This window comes from Drosophila persimilis, unplaced genomic scaffold (assembly GCF_003286085.1).
Source record: "Drosophila persimilis strain 14011-0111.01,24,50 unplaced genomic scaffold, DperRS2 tig00000000-arrow-pilon, whole genome shotgun sequence".
Lineage (NCBI taxonomy): Eukaryota > Metazoa > Arthropoda > Insecta > Diptera > Drosophilidae > Drosophila > Drosophila persimilis.
The window spans coordinates 11,581,957-11,593,257 of NW_020825288.1; the positions used below are offsets into that span (position 1 = coordinate 11,581,957).

The 11,301-nt window shown below is 43.6% G+C and overlaps 2 protein-coding genes across 2 annotated transcripts; one reads left to right on the forward strand and one right to left on the reverse strand.

Annotated features, from left to right (window-relative positions):
* Positions 1 to 36: 36 nt before the first annotated feature.
* LOC6588005 (metallothionein-4) lies at positions 37 to 390 on the reverse strand. Its single transcript, XM_002013296.2, has 2 exons — positions 310 to 390; positions 37 to 243 (listed from the first exon to the last, which is right to left on the reverse strand). The coding sequence occupies exons 1-2, from the start codon at positions 332 to 334 to the stop codon at positions 134 to 136; spliced, it is 135 nt and encodes a 44-aa protein (XP_002013332.1). The 5' UTR covers positions 335 to 390; the 3' UTR covers positions 37 to 133.
* A 322-nt stretch (positions 391 to 712) lies between these two features.
* Positions 713 to 1,075, forward strand: LOC113564906 (metallothionein-2). Its single transcript, XM_026984235.1, has 2 exons — positions 713 to 799; positions 862 to 1,075. The coding sequence occupies exons 1-2, from the start codon at positions 775 to 777 to the stop codon at positions 960 to 962; spliced, it is 126 nt and encodes a 41-aa protein (XP_026840036.1). The 5' UTR covers positions 713 to 774; the 3' UTR covers positions 963 to 1,075.
* Positions 1,076 to 11,301: the final 10,226 nt, after the last annotated feature.

Below are 11,301 nucleotides of genomic sequence, written 5' to 3' on the forward strand. Positions count from 1 at the left end.
CCAATAAAGATTTGATTTTAAAACTAAAAAATAAAGTTTATTTTATTAATCCATAAAGTTTATTCCGAAAGTTTACATATTTTTAAATGCCAACGAATCACTGTGTATGCCAGAGAAGCAGATGTATTCCTTATTAGTTCTTGGTGGAACAACACTTATCCTTGGGTCCGTTCTTGCAGGCGCACTGGCACTGCTGGCTGCAGGCGCAGTTGTCGCCGCACTTGGTGGCCGAGCACTGGCAGTCTGTGGATCAGATCAATGGTTTACTATTTAGACATTCACTCACCGTTTTTATGTATAAAAACTTACTTGTTCCGCAAGCCTTGCAACCCATTTTTGTTTTTGGAATTAGTTTTTGTAAGATTCAGAAACGGAGTTTATTGCCTTTGCTGCTAGCAAACGATTTCTGATGCATCCAGAGGAGAGACTCTACCGTTTTATAGCCCTGCAAGTGTGTGTTTGACTTTGCACACCACCAGAAGGGAACTCCGGTCGATGTGTTCCTCCTATGTGGGCTTATCAGGGGGCGTGCGCAAAGCGGCTTTATCTCTCTGTGGGCAAAGAAACGCGTACATTTTTTGCGCACGCTGAACGAGTGAAACTGCACACGACTTCCTTATCTAATCAGCAGTGAAACTATGGAAACATACAATTCCAATAGCCCCAGACTGGGTATAAAAGCAAGCATTCTTCAGACAAACGGAATCAAACAGTTCCAACGGTTTCACCAGTCGTAGTGTTCAACAGTCAAATTTAAAAAAAAAAACCAACAAGATGCCTTGCAAAGGATGCGGAAACAGTGAGTAAAAAATTCTACACTATTAAAACTTAATTCTAATAATTCGAATTCTTCACTTACAGACTGCCAGTGCACATCGGGCCAGTGCGGAAGTACCTGTGCCGGTAACACCCAGTGCCAATGCGCCGCCAAAACAGGAGCCAAGTGCTGCAAGGCCAAGTGATTGTGCGGTCACTTGTAATATGAATAGTACTTAATTAGTTCCACAATCTCCGACTGATCCTAATGCAAATCTGAAGCTAAATAAAACAAACATTATGTTATAGTTCAATTAAATACAATGAATTATTCTTTGGAATTAGAAATGGCGCTTAAATGAACACCTTATACAAAAATATTGTACATGAAGGTGCATACATGTAGTTCTTGCACCGCCAGCTGGAATATAAATATCCCTTAAATGTCCCAACCTATGTTTATATCTGGTACTCAGAGAATATAGGGACAGGTTAGACTTTGGTAAACATATGTAACAGCCAGAAGAAAGCGTTTCTCGCTCCATGAATTATTCTTTGGAATTAGAAATGGGGTTTAATATATATATTGTAATCTACATAAAATAAATAAGAACAAATGAAATAGAAATACCTTGTAACGATTCTTGATTAGGATAGAGCTTAGACGATATAGCCCTGTCCGTCTATCTGCCAGAACCAACGTAGAATAGGATCAATACTGTATAACATACAGCAGGCATATTACTACAAGGCCTTGGTGCGCTTAGACTATATATGTAGGCGGTTTAGGATTTTTATGTATCTTCTATATTTAGTAGGGACTACTCGTACCTTATTAGAAAATTAAACGTCATACACGTTTCGAATCATATTCGAGAATTTTGTATGGGTCGTAAATCTTTCTGTTAATTTATGAATTTTTAATAATAGTAAGATAATTTTTATAATGAATAATTTTTTTAATTTGAGTAGAAGAATCTCAAGCGTTGCTCACATATTTGTATGACGTTCTTTATAAAGAATTAAATTCCAGGTCCACTCTTGCCATAAGTTTGTAATCTTTGGGGTTTATTTAATTTACATCCTGGCAAAACAACATTTTCTCAAGTGTGTTGGTGTCTGGGTGTGTGTGTGAGGGGTTAGGTGAAGGACCATCAGTAGTCAGAAGGGCACTCGAGTCGCCGCAGTCTTTAAATGTGCAACTTGGAGAGGCGAGTGAGCAACGCATGCATGTCTGAGTGCCGTGTGGCACTCTGTCTGTCCTTGCCAGAGTCCTTTAGGATGCGTGCCCTGAGCGGGTCTGACAAGCAGACAGGCAGGCCAAAAGCCAAACAGATTGGCAGCCGAGGCCGTCAGGTTGTCAATTCGCATCCGAAAGATGCATTAAGCGCGCTAATTGCAGTTGACAATTTTATTTCATACGCAGCCAATTGAGTATTTCTCTCCTGTTCCTGCTACTGTTCCTGTTCTGGTTCCTGTTGTGCTGTTGTTGTGGCAGTCGGTGCGGGCTTGCGAGTGGGAATGGGGGGATGTCTGTTATTGCTTCTAGTTTGTAGCCTTGTAGCTTAGCACTTGGCCGAAATTTCAATTTCAGCGCTTTTAATGACGTTAAGCGGCGGAAATGGAATCGCGCCTGCTAACTGCCTTTTTGCGCCAAGTCATCAAACTTAATTTGTAGGGAAGTTGGGAGCTCAAATGTTTTTACAGCCATTTCCTGTTGAGGGAGGCAGTCAAAATGCCAGACAGCCCCCGACACCGACACTAGACCCAATCGCAATGCCAATCAGAGCCGTTCCATTGCCTGCCGTTGGCTATATTTGAGTTTGTTTTTGTGTCACGGCTTTTTGTGAGAAACATGCTGATAAAGTGACACACGTTCCCAGCCGAAGGTTGCACTTGAATATGTCCGACTACAGGATGTCCAAATTGGTCACGCGAGGCTCTTAAATCTGGGCTCAAGACATCACGGCGTATACGCGATTTCAAGCTGCCAGCTGAGCTGCCGTCGCCTCAAAGCGCAAACGCAAACAGTTAATTATGTCATTAAGTTTTCATGTCACAGAAGCGGAACGAAGTGCGACGAAGCGGAACGGAAACAACTGCAATGCGGACACTTCGTGAGGACTTTGTCGCCAGGCCAGGCGCCAGGAACCAGGCACCAGGGCTATGCTCCGTGCAACAGAGTGGGGCAACAGCGGCATCACTTATGCATAAGAACATTTTAACTTTTCGTTAGCCACTTTTGAATGGACTTGGTACTGGGGGATGGAGAGATGGGGGGCAACGTTCAAGGATGCCTCTCGTGTTTATCTTTTGCGTGTGAATTTCGCCTCCTGGCAATGTAAAGTTTTTCTGCGGCGAAATCAAATTATCACCACAATGCTTCTCACACACAGACAGACATAGATCGAAAGAACTTTTGGCAAAGAACGCAACATAAATTAATGAAATGCACAAAAACTGCGAATGTATTGCCAGGAAGAGTCACTCTCTCATCCCGTCCCGATCCCAAGGCCTGTGTTGTGCCGCAAATATTCTTAATAATTTATTGCAATTTGTTTGCTAAGCGCTTCAGAACTTGCTGAACTTTTCAACATAAATTAACAGATTAGTTGGCTGCCGTCGCGCCGTGTGGCACACTACAAAAAAGCCCCAAAACCAACTTTCAGCAGGTGCCAAAACAGGAGCAAAAGAAAAACAACCTAAAGAGAGCGACGACGACGACGACGATACACACGGGTTACAGCTGCTCTGAAGCTTCGTTAATTTCTGGGAATGTGGCCATCGACAAAGTTTTTAACCAGCACGCACTGTGGTCTGTCGACCAGGGCCCAACGCTTTTGGCCACTATAAATCTTTAGCCATTTTGGGGCAGCATCCTGTGGGTCCTGTGGGCTGTTAAATCTATGGGGAGTGGCGTTTTGCCAGCAGCAAACGTGACTTGTAAAGTTTTACACATTTCGCATAAAATATTCAGTTTTAATCTGTTTTGTTTGCAATGCACTTGACAGACAGAAAAGTACTGGTTTAAATTTTTGTGGCTGTCCAGGAATCATAGCCCGGTCAGAGTTCAATTAGTTTTAAGTGATTGCTTTCTGACTTATTGAAGCTCAAATTACGAGTATGGATATTTCCCAGGAAATTGAAGAAATCACTGTAATCGACCAATAAGAAATTATCTTGAATTTTGCGCAATTTGTTCTTTAAACGTGTCGCACGCAGGAAAATTAAAACTGTCAACTGCGACATTGATTTCGATTTGTGGCACACATCGAGTAGTCCCAGGTGCGTAATCAGACACGCCCACAGAGAGAGGGGCAGCTGGGTGGTCTGTCTGGGTGTTTATCAATCGCTTGGGCGACACACATTTAACACGAAACTCATTTTGCTTTCGTTTCGTTTTCAGTTTTCGATTTGCCGCTGATTTCCCCAAGCACTTTAAAGCCCCCGACGTGCGGGTGAATGTGTCACAACGTGATGGCCATAACTATGGCCCAGGAATGGCATTCGCTTTGGGCCATCGCTGACAAACACATTAGGCAGCACATCCTGCGATTGTGGCGAAGCGGAAGTGCTTCCTGCTCGGACCCTGGACTATCCGCTCTTGGACCATCCCTTTGTTGACAGCCATTTCATATGCACGAATGCACCATTAGACGATGTCACACATAGCAAAGACAAAGGCAAGGAAGGACCTAAGCCAACGCCCCGTATCACGGCATTCAGGCTTCTTGTCCGCCTGTCACTCCTTCGAGCAAGCAAACAAAATTACAGTTTTGTCCTGGTTGGCCATTAGATTTATTATAAAACTTTAATGCAGTTCCAGAGCGGATGCCCATCTACCACCCCCACCCCCACTCCCACCCCAGTTCCACTTCTAGTCTCAGTCCCAGTCTCAGTCTCCTCCTGCCATTCCACTGTCCTCTAGGGTGTGTGTGTGTGTGTGTGTGTGTGTGTGTGTTAATGCTGTAATGCTGTTAATTAAGTGAACATGGCCAGCACAGATGACTTGGCAGCTGTCCGGCATGTATCCTGTCGCCCAGCTGCATGTTCCCCGTCCCCATTTCTGTTAGTTGCAACAAACTGGGCGGGGAAGGGGAAAAAAATGCAAAATGTCAGCGACAATTGTAAAGAATTTCGCTCAGTATGCCAGGGCCAACCTCCGGAGCATTGGCCACTCTCTATCTCCAGTCCTCATTAGCTAACTGGGCACGTCCTCAAATCAATTTGGGACTCCACGTCCTGGACTTCTTCCCCTAGCAATGCCAAAAACAATCATACGACGCGTTGTCCAAATGGCAATCAAAGTCAAATGTTCTTGGAGCTGCAGCTCTAACCACAGGGATTTCAGGGGAATGTTTTAATAAGCAATGCAGGAGGATGCCATGAGAATGGAATATGGAATGCTTTGCTTCCAGGATGGCTGCATCTTCGGTTAGTAGAGTGAAATGCAGTTTTTTCCCTGAACCTCTCTGGCACACACTCAGCTGATGCTTATCCTATGGATGAGCTCTGGCAACCGCTCTGATAAGTGCACTTCATGATGTTCAAATTATATGGCTGCCATCAGCATTACCCACACACCTAACACCCACACCCTCGCCCAGCACACAGACACACATTGTTGCATAGACTATTAAACACACTTGAGGAGGAAGTGCTGAGGACGTAGATGAAAATGCATTTTTAATGCAGCGCAAATGTGGCAAGTGTCTTTTCAAGGCTTAGAGACTCCTACTCCTCCATCATCATCTGGCTTTTCGGTGGAAATTCAATGCAAACTTTTTGGAGACCTGAAACTTTTGACTTTTCCCTCCCTAATTAAAGGCCAATTAGGGTTGAACTTTTTTGGTTTTTTTTACCACGGACTCTCGAACTATTTCCTGCCTGATTCAGGTCTATTGAATGACACTTAATCTCTCTCTCTCTCTCTATCAGGGATTAAGTACCCGTTTGCACGTAATCCTGGCTGTAATTGTAAGTGACTCTCGAGGACAGCCAAAGCGGAAATTAAATCACTGAGAACTATACTAATGTGGTTGGAAACAATCACGTGACTTGCCTGCCCAATGCCAGATAATAATGTCATAAATTAATCAAGTCCAGCCCATGCCCAAACCCAAAGACTGGGTAAATAGTAAAGCTCCTGAGGCCTAAGGAAATAAGAAGCAGATTCAGCAGCCACTTGTGACACGGTTTTGTGTGTCTGTGAGTGAGTGTGGATTTATTTAATTGCCAGCCAAACAAACGGGTCGCTGTGTCAACAGACAGAGACCACGGAACACAAAAGGAGGAGCTGCTGTAGCAGTGTCCTCTGCAGCGCATACAAATCCCGGCCACGAAGTCCATTTGCATGCAATGAAAGGTGGCCTCATTTGTGTGACTCGATTGCTCTGCTCAACGCTCGACGCTCGACGATGGCAAATTGAACTCTTTTTACTCCCGGACTCTTCACTCTAATCAGGGTTCAGCAGCATCACGTTCCGTTCGCTCAGGAGCAGGACCATATACAGGATGCAGTGAGCATTGAAAGCCAAAGCCGAAATCGTTGCAATTTGGCCTGTATCCACAACAATGGTAATGGAAGCGGCCAAAACCCAACCAAACCAAATAGTTCCCGAATGTCAGTAAAAAGCGAATCAGCCACAGAGCTACAAAGCCACAGAGCCACAGAATAGCAAAAGGAGCAGCGGGTGGTACAAGTAGATCAACCAAATAGAAATCAGACCCGATGCGAGGCACTTTTGCGACGAAACCCAAACACTGGCACAAACACAATGCCCATAAGCAGCAGGAAGCGGCAAAAGAATTGGATGACTTCATGGTGTACCCTCTTGGTTGATTAGATGATTCTTCACTTGGAACCACTCTGAAAAGGAACTCGAACGAGTTTGTTTTTAAACTGAGAGATTCCATTGAAGCTGCAAGCGGCATTATTTAGAGAGCTCTCTGTTTTTATGAGGATATTTGTTTCGGCTCAGGCGCTCCCTGTTCGGCTCTTGGGGCACATTTTTTGTCTACTTTTACGTGCCTGGTGCTGGGGCTGAGGCTGAGGCTGGGGATAAGGCTTGGGCCTTTCCCCGGATGATTTATAAAGTGCAATATACCCGCGACAAGCCAAGCGTAAATGTTAACTTATGCTGCAGACTCTCAGCCTTTTATTTGGCGACCATCCTGCCGATGGCTGTACATTTCCAAATCCATGGCAAAGTTCTGGCAGGTTTGATAGGCCGTCATTTGAAGTTTATTGCTTTGTGGAGGAAAATGCTGTTCATTCATTTGCATGCCGCTAAATAATGCAGCTGATATTTTTTGTTTTTGTCTGCAATCTCTTTCTGGCAGACCGCTGAAAATGCCGCTCTGTGGTTTCTGACTGATGAAAAATGTATGCATATGAGTGCCGACTTAAGTGGCTCTAGTAAGCCAGGTGTTCGTACATTTACTGTTATATACAAGTGTGTGTGTGTGTGTGTTGGTACGGAGGGGTTAAACATGGAAATGCTCTTCCAAAAGTTGTTGGGCTTCAGCCGAGAGTGGAAGTGATTCAGATTCAGATTCAAGGAGTCCAACGCTAGGCAGCACTCAGAAACAGAAACTTAATTAAAAGACATATCAATTATTTGCTCCTGGGGTGGGGTGTGGCTGGGGGTTCAATTCAAATTTTTAGACGGGCTACGTGCTGGTTTCAATGAAATGAAAATATAAAATATGCATTTACAACACCCCCCCCTTGTTCAGAGCCTGGGGATGCTGCCTTTGCCCGGATAAGTATGCCACGGGCCACGTGATGGGGAATTGCGCCAAAAATGCTCCACCAACATGCGCCCTTGCATTCAAATGGAGTCACAGTCAGGGTAACAGTTGGGATAGTGAGGGGGAGACGAATGGTGGGGGGTCTTTCCTGCCTGCCACTGAGTGCATTGTTCGACTGTCTGCGAGGCGACAAAGCCACTCAATAATAAATGTAACGAGCGCATTACAAACACTTATGGCAAGTTTAAAGTGCCGTCGCCGCTGTCGTTGCATGAGAAATGTTGCTGCAATGTGGCAGGAAGCACACTCCTGCACGAAGAAAAATAAGTATGCATGTATAAGGCACACTATATCCGTACTATTCGAGCCATAAGCATCTGACTGCCACATAAATAATTGCACAGTTGCTGGCAAATAAAATGGACATCAAGACACCAACTTAGTCGACTAGTCTCCATGTAGTCTCCATCTGTACCGCTCTTCCGTTCTGTGTGTGGCAAGTGAAAACTTGTAAAAGTTTTGTATTGTCAGTGTGAAGCGGGGAAGGAAGGAAGGTGGGCGGGAAAGCACTGTTAGAGCCCAGTTGCATCCCGGGTCGCTTGCACTTGAAGTGGAAAAACTTTGGTGCATTGCGTTAGGAACAAACTTTCGACGCTAGTTGTAGTACCACCTCGAATAAAAAGCAAATGTTTGACGTCAAAGCGAAAGTTAAAGCCTGGGCACTGCAGCTGCTGGAGCAAAACAACTTCAATATATATCGAAATAAAATAATTCCCGGCATTTACTTGAGCAGACATGTCGTTGGGGTCCTCAACTGAAAACGTTCACTTAGGAAAACTAAGAAAATGATTTGCAAATTACTCAAATTTTGCATTTACTGGACAGGTGACACCTGAACTGGTGGACCACGTAAACGCTGGCTCTGACCGATACACAGAAATAAAGACGGCCAGTGCCATGGCCGGGGGTGATATGTGAACCCACGCATACATACATACATACTCGTATCGAAATGGCACAGAAACTTTCTCGTATTCCCCCAGCAAGTTACACGAACGAACGAGAAAAAAAAATTCTCCACAATTGGCAATCGAAAATTGGAAAACTTTTCCCTATATTTGTTTTGGCTTCATTGACTTGATTCCCCCTTACTGTAACACTGCTACACATTGCTTAGATATACACCCACACAAATACAGATACACAGATTGCTTAGATACACACCCACACAGATACACACTCACATGGGCAATCGACTACCGCTCAGCTGCTGTGCTACTATTATCAAAAGTTTTGGCGCGCGCTTGCTCTGCTTCAGCAGCAAATTCTCAGCTCAACCGAAAGCCAAGCGAAGGCAAAAAACTTTAATAGATCTATACTATATGTAGGTGTATCCATGGGATTGCGCAAATGGCAGCGACTTTAATTGCAAAACGGGCACTTTTCAATTTGTTTTCCATTCGTCCCGTGGCAGCTTTACTGCACCGCCGTTTGCTCCACTGCCCCGCTGCGCTGCACCACCACCTCAAAGCGACCCCCCAAGATGTCGGCCCCAAAAAAATAAAGAACTTCGCAATTAGAGCGCAAATAAATGACGTTTTATGTGTTGGCTTTGCTTAGGCGAGTTTTATTTCTGCCGCTCTCTCTCTTTCTCTCTCTCCCGTGAATTATTAATAGTTGCCCCGCGGGGCGATACTGGCAGCCATGGCAGTCGCGGAAGTCCTGGCCCCAGTAAAAATCTGTCGACACTGAAACGGCAAGCGGCGTATGCGTAATAAATGTACGAGCTAGAGGCCTGCAGGTGAATAAAACTTTGTCGTTGTCGTTGTCGAACTGATTCGTAGTGGTTCGGAAATTTAATTAAATTTTTGCATTGTTTGACATGGTCGGAGTTTGCACTTTGGCGGTCAATTTTTTTTTGTGAATACTGGTCACACGGTGAGAAAATTTTAGAACTTTTGCAATTGCAGACTTATCAAAGGATACGTCAATTTAATATTCAACCAGTACACCAAACTACATACTATCTTCTAAGTATAAGGTAGATGATTCTCGGCAAAAGTTCTTCTAACAAGTGTCTCTAATACCGAAAAACATGAAAGGTTTTTAATGACATTTAATGACTTGGAAAATTAAGATTCAATATTTTACTTATTAGTAAAAAAAGTGTTTTACAGATAGTCCCACCAGATTGACAGAATTTTGTAATTTTATAGCCAAATCTTAAAAATCACTTCTGTTAGGTAATATTTTAGTTTATATCTTAGAAATCAAACTTTCGATTATTGTATTTTTTTCTGAATAACAAACTCGCCCTAACATATAACTCTATATTATATTCTATATAAACAAAAATAGAAGAATAATTTTTAACCTTTTTTCTTTCTTTTTTAAATTTGCAATAATTGAAAATAGACTCTAAAATTGTATGGTCTCTGCTTAACGTACTTGAAGTACGTTTAATTTTCTTCGAGTGCAGGAAAATATTGGGAAATATCATAGAACCAATAGACACGTTCCGGTTCACAGCATGTTATACGTACTTCTATCTATGGGTATAACGATATGTGTGCTCTGCGCTGCGCTGCGCTGTGCTGCGTGTGCCCCACGCCCCACTTTGTCGCCGGCGCTGATTTCCCCAAGCAGCACAACCTTCACTCATATGCCGCCGCCGCCCCCAACCCACTACTCTCTCCCGTCTCCCGTGGAGTTATCAAAGCGAGTGCGAGAGTCTGTCAATAGGCTTGGGGTTGGGGTTTATGGCAAAAGCTTTTCGCTCGACTATGATTTAGGTAAGCGTCCTGGGAGACGCCACCGATGTCGATGTATGGATGGTGGCTGTGTATATGGATATGGATGTTGATGCTGATGCTGATGCGACTTGGACACCGACCGCACCAGACACACTCATAGGGCAACCAGTTAGTGATTTTATTATTTATTGTTCTGCGTCGGTCCACAGAGAATGGGCATGGCAGGGCGATGCAAAAGGATTTAACACATAAATATTTCATTTCTGTGCGGTTTTTTGTTGGGGAACTGCTTTGGGGGCGGCTGGAAAACATTTTTGGAGTGCTGTCAAAAATGTTTTGCATTTGCATTATAATCGTCGCATACAATACAAATCTATGCCCCATGCCTCATGCATATTTTATAAATGGTCCTCGGCCACATAACACTCTCAACGATCCCGTGAGAATGGCCCGCCCCCGTACTCCCGTTTGTCCATTCAGGATGAAATGTAGAAGCATTTTACTTGAACGAGTTATATTTCATGCGATAAATTCTAATGCCCTGACGGTGGGCTCATACATAGGTACACGAGTGCGCGTGTATGTTTGGCCATGTGGCTTTGACAAATTGAAATTAAATTTCGTCTGTTTGCAGATCACATTCGAAATTCTGTGACATTCCGGGCAAGGGTTTTATTTAATTACAAAAATGTGAAATGTTGAAATGTGAAATGTTGCGTTTTGCATGGGAATTGATTTCTGCCCAAAATTGAAATGCCCTTCAACTCGATTAGCAGGATTAATTGACTTTTACTGCATTGACAGAAATGCGACTCATTAAATTGGGGCATGGCATTCATGTGGACGTGGGGTCGTTGGTCCTACCCAACTCATGTGACCTTCGCTCTTATCATTTGATGTACGAGAAAGGGAAAACGTATGTACATTGATTATGTTCTTGGCATACTTAATTAACGCAACAAATAATTGTTAATTAGTAAATCATTGCGGTTACCGCATCTAAATAATCTAAATAGTGAAAGCAAACTAATTACAATTA